The sequence below is a fragment of the Lontra canadensis genome, unplaced genomic scaffold (genome assembly GCF_010015895.1).
Source record: "Lontra canadensis isolate GAN:19392208 unplaced genomic scaffold, GSC_riverotter_1.0 scaffold116, whole genome shotgun sequence".
Classification (NCBI taxonomy): domain Eukaryota; kingdom Metazoa; phylum Chordata; class Mammalia; order Carnivora; family Mustelidae; genus Lontra; species Lontra canadensis.
Genome location: NW_022631110.1, coordinates 2,567,037 through 2,586,871, shown reverse-complemented (window position 1 = coordinate 2,586,871; position 19,835 = coordinate 2,567,037). Strand labels below are relative to the sequence as shown.

The following is a 19,835-nucleotide window of genomic DNA, read 5'->3' as shown; positions in this document are numbered from 1 at the left end:
GAGGTTTCAGTGGGGCTGAGCAGAGAGACACTTTACTTTCACACACACACGCGCGTACACACACACACACACACACACACACCTCCAAGGAAGCAGGCACCAGGGCACTAATCTTCCACTCCTGTCTGGCAGAAGCGGGCACAGCTCCCATTCCCTGCCTTATCATATTGGCAAGTCCAGTCTAGAGCTGATCTCCCATCACCCTCCAGGCAGAAGCAGGCAACAGAACTCTGGCCCTTCTGCCACAACAGTGTCTGCAAGATGGAGCAGAAGCAATAAGGCAGCATGAATCACTGGTCCACTTTTCTCTGGGAAGCTGTTAGCAGGGTCAGATGAGGAGGTGAACATCCACCCTACCCTTCTGCAAGGAGGCAGTGGGATTAAGAACAATGTGGGGGGTGGGAGGGCACCCAAGCAGGAAGCTGAACACACCTAGTCAGCCATCAGGCTACCACCAACAGGGAGGCTGCCTGCTGAACAACAACAACAAAAAAGAGTCCAGAGTGTCGTAATATCCAAGCCGACCAGGATACAATAAAAATATATAGATCACTCACCACAACCAAGGACCATGAAAGTCACAACTTGAATGAGAAAAAACAAGACACATCACCACAGAGATGAATCAGATGTTAGAATTATCTGACAAGGATTTTAAAGTAATCTTAATAAAACTACTTCAACAAGCAACGCAGAAATACCCATGGGCAGTGATTAAAAATAGCCCCAACAAAAGCCTGCTCTCTCAAGCTAAAGGACCAGGCAAGGAGCAGCCTAGCATGACAGAAAACATTTAGACAATAACCAACCACTCTACTCTAGCTAGATGAAACACTGGCTTCACTCACATCAGGAAGGGCGAAGTGGGGAGCATGCCCAACCCCCTGCCAGGGTAGTGCCAGTGAAGGGCACATAAGAAGCCAAACTCCCATTCACATCAGTAACAAGGAGCCCCTCCCCAGTAGGTATCAGTGCAGGCTAAATGAGGAAAGGAAGAGGCCAATTCCTGGAAAACCACAAACTACCATACATAACCAAGATGAAATAAACAATTTAAGTAGTTGTATTTGTTGAATTTGTAATTTTAAATTCCCAATAAAAAAAAATCTTCAGGCTCAGATGATTTCACTAGAGAATTCTACCAAACATTTAAGGGAGAATTAATGTCCATTTTACACAATCTCTTCCAGAAATTAGAAGAGGAGGAAATACTTCCCAACTCATTTTATGAGGCTACTAATACAATGATATCAAAACCTGACAAAGCACAAAAAAATAAAGTATAGACCAACATCTCTTAAGAACTCACGTACAAAAATCTTCAACAATATACTAGCATTTCAAATTCAGTGATGTATTGAAAGAACTGTACACCATGACCAGTTGGATTTATTCTAGATATGCAAGGCTGATTCAACATTTGAAAACCATGCCAGGGACGCCTGGGTGCCTCAGTTAAGCGTTTGCCTTCAGCTCAGGTCATGATCCCGGGGTCCTGGGATCAAGTCCCGCATCGGGCTCCCTGCTCAGTGCAGGGCCTGCTTTGCCCCCGCCTCTCTGCCTATTGCTCCCCTTGCTTGTGCTTGCTCTTGGTCTTTCTCTCCCTCTGTGTCAAACAAATAAATAAAATCTTAAAAAGAAAGAAAGAAAGAAAGAAAGAAAGAAAGAAAGAAAGAAAGAAAGAAAGAAAACCATGTCAACAGATAAAAAGAAGAAAAATCATATGATCATATCAACAATTATAATAAAAGAATGACAATATCAAACACCAGTTTATGATTAAGAAAAAAAAAAACTCTGGTAAACTAGAAATAGAAGGTAAGTTTCTCAGCTTTATAAATATCATCCACAAAACCCTATAGCTAACATATTTAATGTGAAAGACCAAATGCTTTTTCCTTTTCCCAAAGATCAGGAACATGAAAGGAATGTCTGCTCTCATCACTATTACTGAACAAAATTATTGGAAGTTCTAATCAGAGTAATAAGCCAAGAAAAATAAATAAAAAGCATACAGATTGTAAACAAAAGAATAAAACTGATACTATTTGCAGATGACATGATCATCTACTCAAAAAAAATCCTAAGAATCCACTAAAACCTCCTAGAATTATTAAGTTTAGCAAGACTACAGAATACAAGATCAAGGCACAAAAATCAATCACATTTCTTTTAAGATTTATTTATTTATTTTAGAGAGAGAAACACATAAACATCATGAGCAGGAGGGGCTGAGGCAGAAGGAGAGAGAGAATCTCAAGCAGACTCTGCGCTGAGCGCAGATCCCAATGTGGGGCTCGATCCCAAGACTCTGAGATCATGACCTGAGCCAAAACCAAGAGTCAGTGGCTTAAGGGACTGTGCCACCCATGTACCCCAATCACATTTCTATATGCAAACAACAAAAATGGGACACAGAAGTTAAAAGCAAAACATCATTTACAATTACTTCAAGGAAAGGGGTGCCTGGGAGGCTCAGTCCATTAAGCATCAGACTCTTGATTTCAGCTTGAGGTTGTGATCTCGGGGTCGTGGAATTGATCTTCATGGGGCTCCATGCTCAGCACGGAGTCTGCTTGTCTCTCTCCCTCTGCTCCTCCCCCCACACTTGCTCACGCACTCTCTCTCTGTGTCTCTAAAATAAATAGGAGCGCCTGGGTGGCTCAGTTATTAAGTGTCTGCCTTCGGCTCGGGTCATGATCCTAGGGTCCTAGGTTTGAGCCCTGCATCAGGCTCCCTGCTCAGCAGGAAGCCTGCTTCTCCCTTTCTCACTCCCCTTGCCTGTGTTCCCTCTCTTGCTGTGTCTGTCAAATTAATAAATCTTTAAAATAAGTAAATAGATAAATAAGTATCTTTTAAAAAGTTACTCCAGGGAAATGAAATCGTCTCACATAAACTTAATGCAATATGTATAGGATCTGTATCCTATAAATTACAAAATGTTAATGAAAAAAACTGAAGAAAGCCTAAGTAAATTGAGAAACATACTATACTCGTGTATTAGAAAACGCAACAAGATGCCAATTTTCCCCAAACTGATATATAGCTTTGATGCAATTCCTATCAAAAATCCCAGCAAGTGTTTTGTAGATATAGGCAAATTTATTCTAAAATGAAAACGAAAAGGCACATAATCTGGAATCGCTGAAGAAATTCTGAAGCAGAATAAAGTGAGAGGAATCACTATACTTGACGTTAAGGTTTAGTACAGAGCTACAGAATGGTTATCGAGACAGTGTGATACTGGCAGAGGGATAAACACAGAGATCAATAGGGCCACACAGATATACTAACTGATTTTTGCCTCAAAAGCAATTCGATTAAGGAAGAAGACACTTTTCCACAAAAGGGGGTGCAACAGCAATTGGACTCCGTAGCCAAGAAAGTAAACAGACAAGACGAGAAGCGAAATGCCTCAATCTAAAATCTCACGACTTATACAAAAATTAACTCAAAATGGAACACGGACTCACACTTACTTAAATGTAAACCTATAAAACGTTTAGAAAATAAAGAAGAAAATCTTTAGGATATAGGACTAGACAAAAAGTTCTTAGACTTACCACCAAAAACATAATCCGTAAAAGGAAAAATTGATAGATGACCTTATCAAGATTAAAATAATTTGCTCTGTGGAAAACCTTAAGTGATGAAAAACAAGCTATAAGCAGGGAGAAAATATTTTCAAGCATATCCCACAAAGTGTTTTAACCCAGAATATAAATACATACACTTTTTTAACTCTTTGAACTCGATGGTACATGACAAAGAATCCATTTAGAAAATGGATAGAAGAAACAGGTATCTCATTGAAGATACACAGATCCCAATTAAGCACATGAAAAGATGCTCAACATTACTAGCCATTAGAAAAATGCAAATTTAAACCACAACGAGATCATCTACACACCTATTAGAGTAGCTAAAATAAAAAATAGTGATAAAACCAAATACTGGTGAGCATGGGGAGGAACGAGATCACTCATACATTGTTGATGGGAATGTGAATCACTCTAGTAGAAGAACATGATGGTTTCTTATAAAACTATATATTCACTTACAACTCAGCAGTTACACTCTGGAGCATTTATCACAGGGAAATGAACACTTCTGTTCACAAAAAAATCTGTACACAAATGTTCATACAGCTTTATTTGTAATAACCAAGCCTGGAAACAAACTAGAGGTTCTTCAACAGGTGAATAAACAGTGGTACCTCCAAACTATGGACTACTACTCAGCAATTAAAAAAAAAAACACTATTGGTTCATACTAAAACTTAGATGAGTCTCAAGGGAGTTTTGCTGAGAAAAAAGCCAATTTCAAAAGGTTATACACTGAACCATTTCCATTTAAATAGTATCCTTGAAAAGACAAAATTATAGAGATGAACAGATCAGTGGTTGCAAAGAGTTAGGGAGAGGGGAATGGAGGAGTGCAACTGTGGCTATCAAAAGCACAAGGGATCCTTGTCATCAAACTGTTCTGTATCTTGACTGTGGTGGTCCCGTGAATCTACACCACTGATAAAAACCATATATATGTGTACACATGTATGTATATATGAGTGCATGTAAAACTGGTGAAATATGAATAAGGCCAATGGATTATATCAATGTCAGTTTTCTGGTTATAATATTCTACTATAATTATGCAAGATGATACTATTAGGAGCAATTAATTGAAAGATATATGGAATCTATTATTTCTTACCATTGCATGTAAATCTGTAATTATCTCAAGGTAAAATTTTATTTTTTTAAAATTTTTTAAAAAGATTTTATTTATCCATTTTACACACACACACACACACACACACACACACACACACACACAGATATCACATGTTGGCAGAGAGGCAGGTGGCGGGTTGGGGGGAGGAGGAAGCAGGCTCCCCACTGAGCAGAGAGCCCGATATGGGGCTTGATCCCAGGACCCTGAGACCATGACCAGAGCCGAAGGCAGAGGCCCAACCCACTGAGCCACCTAGGCACCCCTCAAGATAAAAATTTTAACAAAATCAAGCAAGCAATATGTGAAAATCAATGTGAAACAGGAAGTGTCCAATCCAAGATTTCAGAGGTTTCACAGTGCCCCACAGAAACACACATCCCATTAGCAAATAACTGCTTATTCCTCATGGAACAGTTTGTGAGAAGGAAATCTGAAAGACTCTTTAATGAGCCAAGAGACTGGGTTCTACAAATGAGACTGTTTAAACTGTCAGAGCAAGATGCTGTTCATTGGCAGGTTTAACATTTCAGGTGTGCCTATACTCTCCCCTTCCTTCCACCTTGTGGGGTGGGAAGAAGCTTCTGAGGAAGAGTAGATCAATCACTTAAAAGAAAAAAAGGAAGCTACATTTCTTGCACATCTAAGTAGTGGGTGTATCCGTAATCCTGCTATATATAATTAAAGATACTAATACCAAAACCTTCTGTAATGGAATCAATGCAATTCCATTTCTAAAACTCTGTAGTAGATTCTGCTTAGATTAAAATGTATCAAAGAAGAGTTCAAAAGACTAGGAACGATGAATGCAGCTAGTAACTCTGAGGAGGCAGACAAGCAGGTTGCGCTCTTAAAATTTTATTAGATAAAGAACATTTTCGAGAATATATGATGGACGAGGTCTACATTTGCATTTAATAAAACTTAACATGACATTAGTCTAATGTGAAATGTTAAGCCATTTAGTGTACAGAACTGTTTATGTAGCTGTCGTGCAAGAACAAAGTATAAAGCTCAGCATTTTCACCATCTGTTTTAGAAAAGTCATTTGAATAAACAGATTTCTTTAGTATATATTTCCAACACATTAGTTACATAGGTAAGACTCAAACCTTTTTCAATCTTTCTTGCATTCCAAATAAAATCTTAGTACAAACATCAAAAACACTGGCCATCCAAAAGACTGCCTCCCAAACTCATGAACAGAATATGAGTTCTAATTATTACATGGTTTATTAAGTAAAATAAAGCCAAGAACTATCAGTTACTGTAAAATTCATGTAAGATACAATTTAATAGTCCAGCTTTAAGCATTCCTTTTTAAGTTTCTCACATTGAGTGCTGTTTACACAACTCAAAGTTTATCATTCAAGTATCAGTCATTACATTTCAAAACAAGGACATCATTTCTGACACCTTTCTATAAAAGAAAAAAAAAATCACAGTGAATAGAACCAGTATCCATAATAAACTAAACTGGGTAAAGGGGGGGGGCACTTTGGGGAGGGAAGAGTGTTTCATTTTCACAGTTGGAATGAGGTAAACATCATTCGGCCCATACCACGAAATCCATGAGAAAGGATGAAATCTGATCCCTGCATTACTTTAAAATCCCATGTTTATGAGTTTATATTGCATTTGCTTGTACCAATACATGACAGATAACTATCACTCTTTCATATACATTGAACCATTCTCAGGAAATACGGGAGAGGAAAAGTCCTTACTAATACACCACCTAAAGCAACTTTTACTTAGAATGTAAATTCTTCGAGTCAACCATTTCAAATACCAACTGTGTTCCTCCATCAATCCCCCGCTTCTCCTCTCCTATCCCAGACCCCCTCGTCCCAAAAGAACCCTTTATGTCTGTTAAGCTTCATAACTGACGTGGCTGAGTACCACCTCCTCTGGAACAAAAGTACACTCTCCACCGTACCTTCCTTTTCTTTAACAGCTGAGCAGAATCATAATGCTTTCAGGCATATGTCTAGATCGCTAGGTCATGAAGGCTGCTGCGGGCATGACTGCTGGCTTTGCAGAATGGCTGCTGCTCTACAATGACTACTGCCCAGTAGCTACTTTCGTAGCTACCCACCAGAATTCTGCTTATGGGGGAAATCAAAAGGCTGTGCGTGCAAGTCAGAGGGGGTGCTTCCCCCCTGCCCTATTAGATCTTGCTATGCTTTCTGTTTAGCATGGGTTTGCTCGGTTCCTTGTTTATTGTAACTGCGGCAGGAAGAACTGCTCCTGTTTCCAGAGGCCGCCCTTCCAGAGGCCGCCCCGTCGATGGGAAGGGACACGGAGGAGAGAGGAGCAACCGATGAAGTGTCAGTGGAGGGGCTTGGCAGACCAGATGTATCAAGGTAAGACTCACTCTCTGCATCCTTCACATGGCCCTTTAAGCCCCTAAAGAAGACACAGAACAACTCCATGATGTTCAGAGCAAGAGAGACCAAGGACACCACCAGCATGAAGAGAATGAAGATGCTTTTCTCTGTGGGGCGAGAGAGGAAGCAGTCCACCTGATGCGGGCAGGGGTCTCGTTTGCAAGTGTAAACCGCATTCAGGCTGAATCCATAGATGTACCACTGGATCAGCAGGAAGGCCACCTCAAAAATAGACTTGAAGAAGACACTAATGGTATAGACTCGCAGCAGGCCCCTTCTCATTTTCACCTTACAGTGTTCTTCAATGCTACTCTTGAACTTCTCGACTTCCTGCGAGTGCACGTCCATGTTGGCACCATCGTTCTGAGTGACTCTGAGTTCCTCCCCTCTCTTTTGCAACTTCTCTTCCTTGCGTATCATGTGGAATACGTGCGCCAGGTACAAGAGTGAGGGGAGGGACACAAATATGATCTGCAGGACCCAGAAGCGCACATGAGAGATCGGGAAGGACTTATCATAGCAGACGTTTTCACAACCAGGCTGCCGAGTATTACAGCGAAAGGCAAACTGCTCATCGTCCCAGGCTGACTCAACGGCTGTCCCAAGTAGCAGGATTCGGAAAATGAAAAGGACGGAGAGCCACACCTTCCCTCTAGGGGTGGAGTGAGCTTGAACCTTGTCAACGAGTTGGCCTAAGGCACTCAAATCACTCATGTTGCCTGTTGGCTGTTCTTTCGCTTAAAAGAAGTGAAGAAGGCACACCAAGTGATTGCACTCCTTGGAGGATGAAGTAAAATGAAAAAGTAAGTTCGAGCACTCAACACTTTCTAAAGTTTCAAAGTCTGCTACACCCTTTGGTACCTTCCTCACTCTTCCTAATGAAAGACAACTGCTGATACCTAATAAAAGCTTATATGGATTCATTTCCACACATGGTGAGCAAATACTCTTATGTAAGGATGTACATATATCAATAATGGGACAAATTACATAAATGAGGGGACTCAGGGGCACCTGGGTGGCTCAGTCAGTTAAGCGGCTGCCTTCACCTCAGGTCATGATCCCAGGGTCCTGGGATCGAGCCCCTCATTGGGTTCCCTGCTCAGTGTGGAGTCTGCTTCTCCCTCTCCCTGCTACTCACCCTGCTTGTGTGCTCTCTCTCTGTGTCAAATAAATAAAATCTTAAAAAAAAAAATGAGAGAACAACACAAACACATCTAAAGGTTTCCTTCAATTCCAGAATAAAGTAATCTCCAAAGATGAAGACTGAAACACAGAAACTAATTAAAAATGCACATGCATATATTGACCAATTCATCTTCAAACGTTATTCGGGCCATCATTTCCCAAGTAGGGAATGACAGGGGTGCCTGGCTGGCTCAATGAGTACAGGATGTGATTCTTGATCTCAGGGTTGTAAGTTTAAGTCCCGTGTTGGTGTGGAGACTGCTTTAAAGGGGGAGGGGGGGACCAAATATATAATGATATTCATCTGAGCATTATTTATTCAGTGCCTACTAGATACCAGGTACTATACTGGACACTGGTCCCTATGGATGAGTAAAACAGAATTCCTGTACTTGTGCAACTTGCAAGTAACTAGAGGAAACAGATCGTTAAAAGCACAATATTTTAGAGATGCCTGGGTGGCCCAGTCAGTTAACTCTCTGACTCATGATCTCAGCTCAGGTCTTGATCTCAGGATTGTGAGTTCAAGCTCTGCACTGAACTCTGAGGAGCCTACTTTAAAAAAACAACAACAACAACAACAAAAAAAAACCTACAGTATTTTATTAAACCTAAGACACAACTGATTATAAGATAAACCATTATGTTACTTACCACTCAGAAAGCGATCAAGGCATCCAGTGTTAAGAGGTGCCTCAATTTCAGAAATGTGAGGGGAAATGTACATTGTAGAATCAATGAAAAAGGCTAAATGAATATAGAATTGCAATTTTAAGTTAAGTGCTAAGAAGTTTAAAAAAAAAAAAAAAAGGTACTGACAGAAGTTAACTCAAGGAAACGCAGATCAGTCTGTATAGAGTCAGCCAGGCAAAGAGTCTGAAAACTATCAGCTGTGATGGAAGCCAGCACAGGCAAGGCCCTGAGGGTGGGAGAACTCACCGGACTCCGGGAGCTCAGCGGCAGGCAAACTGGTTAGCAGGTATCAAGCAGAGGTAGCCCAGCCCAAGACTGGCGCCGGAGGAGGCCGCCTCAGGCATCTGCTTAGCAGCAGCAGAGACACCCAGGAGCAGAAAGCATGATTATACTGTGATGGGAGGGCAAGACTGAAGCTAGGGAAAAATTACTAATGACAGTTCAGGAGCTCTAGGGGTGTGTAGGAAGGCTGGGGGGAAGAGAGAGGACACAACTGAAGAATGTACAGAGCACTACAGGGATGAGGGCTCTGTAATAAAATGGGCAGCCAGGGAGTTTTGGTGGTGACAGAAAGAGAAGATGTCAAGAATCCTGAGAGTCTTTCTCCTAGAGAGAGTAATGGATGATCAATCCTGGCACTGTGGTCCTGAATGCTGTGGTGAATGAAGGGACATTTTGTAAGGGTAGCTGCCATCCCAGTTAGCATAAAGTAGCAAGATCAGGATTGCCCCCCCCCTCCCCAAAAGAGGAGCTACAGCTCCTTCCTTATCTGGAAATTACAAGTCGGGAGCCAGTCAACAGAGGCCTCAACTTAAATCTTACTTACTGAATGTAAGTTACTGTAAGATGTAAGATACTTACTGTATCTCAGTTGAAATGGGAACACATGGAAGCTTTTCTGTTAAGGCCAAGTATTAAGTGCCCCTACTGAAGACCTGCTCTTCTTTCCCCATTACCTCCTGACAGCCCTATTTCTTTTTTCTTTTTTTTTTTTAAGATTTTATTCATTTATTTGACAGAAAGAGAGATCACAAGTAGGCAGAGAGGCAGGCAGAGAGAGAAAGGGAAGCAAGCTCCCTGCTGAGCAGAGAGCCCAATGCGGGGCTTGATCCCAGGACCCTGAGATCAAGGCAGAGGCTTAATCAGCTGAGCCACCTAGGCACCCTCTGAGAGCCCTATTTCTTTATAAGAAATGTCTGTAAGCAAAAGCCTAAGCAAAGGTTTCTGCCTCTAATTCAAATCATGCTAGAAGAATGGCTCTTCCTTTATTTTTAAGATTTTGTTTTTTAGTAATCTCAACACCCGAGGTGTGGTCTCAAACACAGGACCCTGAGATCAAGAGTCACATGTTCCAACAACTGAACCAGCCAGGCGCCCTGGAGCTTACTTTAAAACAAACCACAACTAATTGATTATTACATGGCAAAAAAAATAATTATTTTCAATCAAATCCTTTCAATACAGCATGAACTCATCATTTCTAAAAATAAATTTTACTTAGTATGTTAGGATAAAACCCATAATAGTTAATATTTTAATTCTCACTCCTGAAAAACTTTAATTCCCAAAGATAGATATTCATTTTAAACAATTAAGAAAGTTAAAAGAGAAAAATATTTCTTAAACATGAGTTTGCCAACTAATAATCTTCAATACCATTCAGCTGATTTGTTTCTTGGTTTAACAACTATTCCTCACAGTAGATTCAGTGAGAAAAATAAAACTTAAAATGAAACCTAAAAAAGGGGGGCAAGGTTAATGCAATTTACAATGTCTCAATTGCCCAAGGTTGGATACAACTGTTCTCCAAGGATAAGAACTGAAGGTTCCCAAAATGCAATTTTTTAGCAAGTAATCAAATTATAAGGCTTTGAAGTATACACTGTACTTTCTCAATTGCTTAAATTAACACATTTTAGCCAAATTGTCCTTTATCATGCAGATTCTAGAGGTAATCCTATTAGGCTAAAGTCACCAAGATATACAGTTTATAATTAATACATTCTTCAAGGTTAATTGAAAATAAACCAACAGCAGCGTTAAGAGTTAGGCATTTATTCTCGTTAGTTTTTCAAATTTAAACAGTGCTTAGTCTCCAGAGATTTCAAAATGCCTCAGAAAATTGAGTTACTTTTTCAAAAACAAGTAGGGTAAAGTAATAACAAGTGAAGGTTAAAGACAATAATCCCCAAAACTACTTTAGCACGGATTCTAAAAGCTATCTGATAAAAAAAACAGTGCTGGGGAGGGGAGGGGGAGAAAATCAATAATTCCAGTTAATTTAGGGTGAAGTTATTAGCAATTTTCTAGAACTATAAGAAGCTCTTAAGTTTTTCAAATATTTTGTTCCAAAAAAAGTTCTTGCTGAGCACTTCGAAAATATACAGATTCAAGATTCAAAGGGATGAAAATAACTAAGAATGAGTCATCTCAGCGAAGCAAATGGTTCATAGAGAAGTTAAAAGTCTCTTGCTGAACAAATTATTTTTAAGCTGGACAAGGTATTTCCAATTTTAAAACATAAAGCATCAGGTTTCGGCCCAAAAAATAAAGTGCTTGAATATTATCACACTCCTATCCTTACAGCAAGAGAAAAAACAACACACACACACACACACACAAACAAAAAAAAAAAACCCACCACATTGAAAATCAACTTTCTTTAGGGTTATCAGATAATTAAGGACATAAGGCAAATTGAATTCCTGAAATCTGGAGAGACAGGCAAATAGAATCACACCCAAGGACAGCTTACCTGGAGCAGGAGGCACTAGAGCAATACACTAGGGAGAAAAATGGTAATTTTGACAAAGGCTTGCAAGTAAGAACTCCTAGTGACCAAGTCTTACGAGGGCCCTCCTCACTTTCTTGACTCTACTTCAGGACTTCTCCAGGTTCTGAACATGAAGATCCAAGAATGATCTCCTCCCCTTTTCGGTAAGAGGGTGGGTTTTGGTGGTTTTTTTTTTTTTTGTTTTGTTTTGTTTGGGTTTTTTTTGTTTTTGTTTTTGTTTTTTATTTAAAAAAAGCAACAATTTTGAAATAAGCCCAGAGTTAAGATCCAGTAAAAATCGTCTCCCTTTTAAGGAAGAAGGGGAACATAACCATTTTGAAAAACACCCAGGGAAAAATAGCTGTTTTGAAATAAGCCTAGAACATTCTGTAAAACAAAGGCAAACAGTCAAAGGGAAAATTTACCAGAATCTTACATATTGTCCTGGGAGAGGGGAAACTAGCCAGCTACAGCCCCTCTAGCCTTCTTGCTTCACCTAAAACGAAGGGGAGGAAAAAAAGCTAAAAAAAAAAAATACTTGTGAAGGTTCCAGGCTAGGACTCAGGCCCACCAAAAGACATAAGATTTGGTCCTAAGACTGTAGAACATTTCCTCTTCTCCATACTCTACCACCAGGTCATGAAGTTCTGATACAGTAACAGCTGATTTCAAAGGAAAGAGTTACAAGAAGCAGACTATTTAAACTACTAACTATTTAAACTATTTAAAAAGGAGTTCTTAGGGAAACACAAAGACAATGGGGGAGAAAAATAAACTAACAAAAAGACACAGGAGGAAACTGAAGCCTCTGGCACCTACACATACAACACCCAGCCAGCCCCAAGCCCAATAACTTCAACCATCACACTAAGTGCCCATTTACCTCAGTTCCTATTACCCGATATAGCCTATCTGGGTTTGTTTTGTTTTGTTTTAAGATTTATTTATTTGAGGGACGCCTGGGTGGCTCAGTTGGTTAAGCGGCTGCCTTCGGCTCAGGTCATGATCCCGGCATCCTGGGATCGAGTCCCACATCGGGCTCCTTGCTCATCAGGGAGCCTGCTTCTCCCTCTGCCTCTGCCTGCCATTCTGTCTGCCTGTGCTCTCTCTCTCTCTCTCTCTCTCTGGCAAATAAATAAATAAAATCTTAAAAAAAAAAAAAGATTTATTTATTTGACAGAGAAAGAAAGAGCACAAGCAGGGGGAGTGGCAGGCAGAGGGAGAGGGAGTGGGAGAAGCAGAAGATACTTATCAGACTGAGCCACCCAAGCGCCCCCTATCTGGGTTTTAAAAAACATTAAAAAGCCTGCTAAAAAGGGCTCCTGGGTGGCTCAGTGGGTTAAAGCCTCTGCCTTCGGCTCAGGTCATGATCCCAGGGTCTGCTTCCCCTTCTCTCTCTGCCTGCCTCTCTCTGCCTACTTGCGATCTCTCTCTGTCAAATAAATAAATAAAATCTTAAAAAAAAAAAAAAGCTCAGAGCAGACGAAGCAAGATAAACACCAAAAAAACTAGACCTAAACATCATCATATTCAAACAAACAAACAAAACAAAACAAAACAAAACAAAAACCCAAAAACAAACAAACAAAAAACCAACAGATATAAAATCATGAAATCAACCAGGGAGAAAATGTATCTTACCTACAGAGAACAAGGACAGGAAATACATCCAGCTTTTTCTGGAAGCCATGAAGTAAAATATTTAAAGTGTTGGGGGAAAAAACCCCACCAACCTACAAAGTATTCAGTGAAATTATCCTTCAAAAGTAAAGGAGAAATACCTTTTCAGATAAACAAAAACTGAGGGAATATTTTAACAGTAGAGCAGGTAGTAAGAACTGTTTTCAAAAGTTCTTTAGGAAAGGAAAACCATAGAGGTCAGAAACTCAGATCTACACAAAATAAGAGCACCGGAGAAGGAATAAATGAAGGCAAAATCTGTTTTTCTTATTCTTAATTAACAGATAATCACTCAAAGTAACAGGAGTAACAATGTATTCATTGATTACAGCATATGGATAAGTAAAATGAGTGACAGCAATGTTACAAGGAGGATGGGAAGAAGGAACTGGGAAAATTCTAGTTTAACATACGTGCAGTGCCTACAAAGCAGAATACATTTATCTGATGGTGGACTTAGATAAGTTGTAAATATATGCAGTAAACTCTAGAGCAATGACTAAAAATCTTTTTTAAAGAAGTATAATGGACATACTAAGACAGGACAGAAAACAAAATCTTATAAAATGGTCAATTAAAATCAAAAGGAAGAAAAAGAGGGGAGTATTTTTGTTTAAAGAGGAAAAAAAGGGGAGGGAAGTGGAGGCCTGGCCGGCTTATAACCCCTTGATTTCAGGGTCATAAATTGGAGCCCTACATTGGGTGCAGGGATTAGCTCCCCCGTCCAAAAAAAAAAAGAAAAGAAAAAATGAGGGAATCTGGATGGCTCAACTGGTTGAGCGTCCAACTCGATTTGGGCCCAGATCATGATCTCAGGATCCTGGGATTGGGTCCCACATTGCACTGGGCTCTGCCCTCTGCAGGAAGTCTGCTTAAGATTCTCTTTCTCCCTCTTCTTCTGCCCCTCCCTCCCCACATGCTCTCTTGCAAATAAATCATCTTTTTAAAAAAGTGTAATGGAGCACCTGGGTGGCTCAGTCGGTTAAGTCTCTGCCTTAGGCTCAGGTCATGATCCCAGGGTTCTGGGATCAAGCCCCACATCCAGCTCTCTGCTCAGTGGGGAGCCCGCTTCTCCCTCTCCCTCTGCCTGCCACTCCCCTTGCTTATGCACTCTTTCTCTCTTTCAAATGAGTAAATAAGATCTTTTAAATAAACAAATTAAATAAATAAATAAAAATAATTTTAAAATGTAACAAATACAAAAGTTACAAAAGTAAAAAGGGTTCATATTAACCCAATCATATTAATAATCACGTTAAAATCATTACAAATGCAAATGGCTTTAAAAAGAGAGCATGCAGGTGTATAAGCAGGGGACAGAGGGGGCAGAGAGTGAGGGAGAGAGAGATCTTATACAGGCTCCACACTCAATGTAGAGCCCAATGCGGGCATCAATCCCACAATCCCAAGATCATGCCCTGAATAGAAATCAAGTGTTGGTGGCTTAACTGACTGAGTCATCCAGATGTCCCTATAAAAATGGGTTTCTAAAACCACTTAAAATAAAAAGATGCAAACAGCTTAAAAGCAAAGGGATACAAAAAGGTATACCACATTAACACTAATCTAAAGAAAGCTGGAGTAGCTATATCAATTTTAGACAAAGCAGAGTTCAGAACCAAGACAATCATCAGGAATAAAGAGGGACATTACAAAATGATACATTCTTCAAGAAGACCTAACTATCCTTAATATGCAGGCACCAAACAAAAGAGCACCAAAATACTTGAGATAAATATAGATAGAACTTCAAGGAGAAATAGACAAATGCAACATTATAGGTAGAGACTTCAACACCCACCCCTTTCAGTCACTGACACATCCTACGGGTTAAAAAAAAAAAGAAAAGAAAAAGAAAAAGAAAAACTGACTAAGGCTATAGGTGAACTGAAAAGCACCATCAACTAAGTAGATCTACTAGACATTTATGTAATACTTCTTCTAAGCACAATACATATTCTTCTCAAGTTTACATGGAGTATTCCTCAAGGTAGACCAAATTCTGGGCCATAAAACATAACAGATTTTTAAGCATAAAAATCATACAATGTATACTCTCATGGAGCGCCTAGGTGACTGAGTCAGTTAAGCATCCAACTCTTGATTTCAGCTCAGGTCATGATCTCAGGGTCATGGAGCCTGCTTGGGATTCTCTCTCCTTCTCCCTCTGCCCCTCTTCCCCACTGCTCTGGTGCTCACTCGCTCTCAATAAATAAAGTGCATGCTCAAAACCAATGGAATTAAACTAGAGATCAAGAACATAAAGCCGAAAAATCTCAAAAATATTTGGAGATTAAGCAAGACACTTCTAAATAACACGAATCAGGGGCGCCTGGCTGCCTCAATCAATGAAGCATGCAACTCTTGATCTTGGGGTCATGCATACAAGCCCCACATTGGACATAAAGCTTACTTAAAAAAACAAAAATTAAAAAATAGCACACAAGTCAAAAGAATAAATCTTTAGAAATGTAAAAATACTTTGAACTAAATGAAAATGACAGTACAAAATCGTGTGATGCCGCAAAAGCTGTGTATAGGGAAAAAGTTTATAGCGCGGGATGCATACCTGAGAAAAGAGAACAGACCTAAAATCATTAACTAAAAAAATAAAGTTAAAAAAAATAAAATCAGTAATTAAGCTTCTATCTTAGGAAATAAGACAAAGAGGGATAACTTAAGCCTAAAACAGGAAGAAAATAATAATAAACTTTACAGAAGTAATCAATGAAATTGAACACAGGAATTCACCAGTGAAAAATCAATGAAAATCGGGGCTCCTGGGTGGCTCAGTGGGTAAGCCTCTGCCTTTGGCTCAGGTCACTATCCCAGGGTCCTGGGATTGAGCCCCACATCGGGCTCTCTGATCAGCAGGGCGCCTGCTTCCCCCCCTCTCTCTGCCTGCCTCTCTGCCTACTTGTGATCTCTCTCTCTGTGTCAAATAAATAAATAAAATCTTAAAAAAAAAAAAAAGAAAAATCAATGAAAACAAAAGCTGGCTCTTTTAAAAGATCAGTAAAATTGATAAACCTCTAGCCAGGCTAACCAAGAAAAAGACACAAATTATTAGTATCAGAAATGAAAGAAGAGTCATCACTACCAATCACATGGACATTAAAAGGATCATAAAGGAATATTATGAACATATCTATGCCTATCAATTTGGTAACTTAGGTAAATGGACCAATTCCTTGAAAGATACAAAGTATCAAAATGTACACAAGGAATAACAGATAATCAGAATAGGCCTATATATGTGGAAGAAAATCAATAACCTTATAAAACAAAAAGCCCCACACCCAGACTGTTTCATTGGTAACTGTTAAACATTTAAGGAGAGATTACCAATTCTGTACAATCTCTTCCAGAAAAATCTCTTCCTTCCAGAAGTGGAGGAACAATTCTTAACTCACTCTATGAGGCCACTATTACCTTAATACCAAAACCAGATAAACTCATTAAAAGAAAGGTAAACTACAGACAAATATTTCTCAGGAACAAAGATGCAGAAATCCTCAACAAATATTAGCAAAGAAAATACAGCAATGTATAAAAAGAAGGACACATCGTGACAATATGGGATTTGTCCCAGGTGTGCAACGCTGGTTCAACATTCTAAAATCAATTCATGTAATCTGCCATCATCAGTGGGCTAAAATAGAAACATTGTTTCATCATAGCCATTGATGCAGAAAAGCACTGACAAAACCCAACACCCACTTGTGATAAAATCTCTTACTAATCTAGGTATAGAGAGAATGTCCTCAATTTAATAAAAAACGTCTACAAAAAAACCTACAGTTAACATCATTCTTAATGGTAAGAAACTGCATGCCTTCCCACTAAGCTCAGAAACAAGTTAAGAATAACCCCTCTTGCCACTTTTATTCAACATTTTACTGCAAGTCATAACTAACACAATAAGACAAGAAAAGGAAATAAAAGGGATATAGATTGGGAAAAAAATAAAATTTTGTTCACAGATGACAGGATTTTCCAGAAGATAATCTCAAAAAAAAAACAAAAACAAAAACAAAAACTCCTGAACTAATAAGCAATTCTATCTAGATCACAACTTACAAGGATAATATACAAAAATCAACTGCTTTCCCATATACCAGCAATGAATAATTGGAAAAAAATTTCCAAAAATTTTCCAAAATACCACTCACATTATCACACACACAAAAAAGTACTGAAGTATAAATCTAACACAATTTTTCCAAGATCTGTACACAAAAATCCACACAGCTATGTTGAAAGAAATCAAAGATTTAAATAAATAGAGAAATACTTTGCATTCGTGGATTAGAAAACTCAGTATTAAGATGTCAGTTCTTCTCAACTTGATCTATAGATTCAGTGGGATTCCAATCCCAGTAAGCTATTTTGTGAAACAGAAAAGAGCCCCAAAATAGACCCAAAACAAACACAGCCGATCTTTGACAAAGAAACAGAGGCAATCCAATGGGGAAAAAGGCCTTTTCAACAAATGGTACTGAACACCCATACACAAAATAAAGGATCTAGATACAAACCTTTTAAGTTTAACAAAACCTAACTCAAAGTGGATCATAGACCTAGATACAAAACTACAAAACTTCTAAAAGATAACCTAGAAAATCTAGGCGACTCTTGACTTTGGTGATGAGTTTTTAGATACAACACCAAAAGGATAATAATCCGTACACACACAAAACAACTGGTACACTGGGTATCATTAAAATTAAAATTTTCTGCTCTGCTAAAGTCACTGTTAACAGAAAGAAAAGACATGCTACAGACTGATGAAAATATGTGCAAAATACATATCTCCTGAGTCACTGAAAATGGCAAAATAAGGAAATCTAGGACTCGATAAAAACAGATAATAAGCTGGCAAAAAGTGTTAGAGTCAACTTTTCTAGAACTCTTCAACTACTCAAAAACTAAAAACAACCAGGGAAAGACTTGATAAAGGAAATAGCTACTTTGTGATATGAGCATGATATGCATTTTAAACTGCCCACCTACCTTACCTCACATACAGTATCCATGATGAACAAGCAGACAACAAATAGAAGGCAACTTCTCAACCTGATAAAAGACATTCATGAAAAACCCGTAGCTAACGCCATGCATACTCGATGGTAAGAAAATGAAAGGCTTCTCCCCCCAAGTTCAAGAACAAGACAAAGATACCTGCTTTTGCCACTTAATAACATTATACTGGAAATTCGAACTAGAACAACAAGGCAAAACAAAGATATAAAAGGTGTCCAAATTAAAAAGGAAGGAATAAAACTATTCTCATCCATAGATGATGTAATTATACATAGAGAAAATCCTAAAGAATCCATATATTAGAGCTAACAAACAAATTCACCAAAGTTCCAGGATAAAAAATCAAAATACAATAGCCAATAGTCCACAAAATGTTACCATATGACCCAGCAATTCTACTCCTAGGTATATAAACAAAGGAATTAAGAGCAAGGACTCAAGATATTTGTCTGTGAGTGTTCATAGTAGCATTATTCACATTAGCCAAAAGTGGGAACAACGGAACTGTTCACCAACAAATGAATGGATAAACAAAATGTGGTATATACATACAAAGGAAAATTATTCAGCTATAAAAAGAATGAAGTTTTGATACACAGAATATAAACAAACCTTAAAAACATCATGCTAGTATAAGCCAGACATAAAAAGACAAACATTGTATCATTTCACTTATATGAAATATCTAAAATAGGCAAAACTGTAGAGAAAGAAAGTAGATCAGAAGTTACTAGGGGTTGGGGATAAGTGGGAATAGGGGAGTTATTGCTTAACTGCTATGGTTTCTTTTGGGATGATAAGGAAAATTGGAAATATACAGGTGACAGATAACACAATATTGTGAATACAGTTGATGACACTGAACTGTACACTTAAAAATGGTTAAAATGATAAATTGTTATACATATTTTATGATTTAAAAAATCAGTAGTATTTCTTTACACTAGCAACTGATGATCCAAAATGGAAATTAAGAAAGCAATTCCATTTACAAGAACATCCAAATGAATAAATACCTAGGAATAAATCAAACCAAGCAAGTAAAAGATGAACACATTGAAAACTACAGAAGTATTGATGAAAGAAGTTAAAGATGACTTAAGTAAATGGAAGGTCCTACGTTCATGGATTAGAAAAATTTATATTGGTAAGGTAACAATATGCAAAGTCATCCACAGATTCAGTGTCCTTCCTATCAAAATTCCAATGGCCTTTTTTTCAGAAATGGGAATGGTACTCCTCAAATTCATATGGAATTACAAGGGGCCCTCAATAACTAAAACGGGTTTTTTATTGGGTTTTTTTTTGGGGGGGGGAACAAAGTTGGTAGATTTACA

The 19,835-nt window shown here is 38.6% G+C and overlaps 2 protein-coding genes across 3 annotated transcripts in view; both read right to left on the bottom strand.

Annotated features, from left to right (window-relative positions):
- Positions 1–19,835, bottom strand: part of CDKL5 (cyclin dependent kinase like 5) — a 225,304-nt gene that overhangs the window by 106,182 nt on the left and 99,287 nt on the right. The gene's annotated exons all lie outside the window — the stretch shown is intronic.
- On the bottom strand, positions 5,958–7,978 carry LOC116857023 (gap junction alpha-1 protein-like). Its single transcript, XM_032840838.1, has one exon. The coding sequence runs from the start codon at positions 7,833–7,835 to the stop codon at positions 6,912–6,914; it is 924 nt and encodes a 307-aa protein (XP_032696729.1). The 5' UTR covers positions 7,836–7,978; the 3' UTR covers positions 5,958–6,911.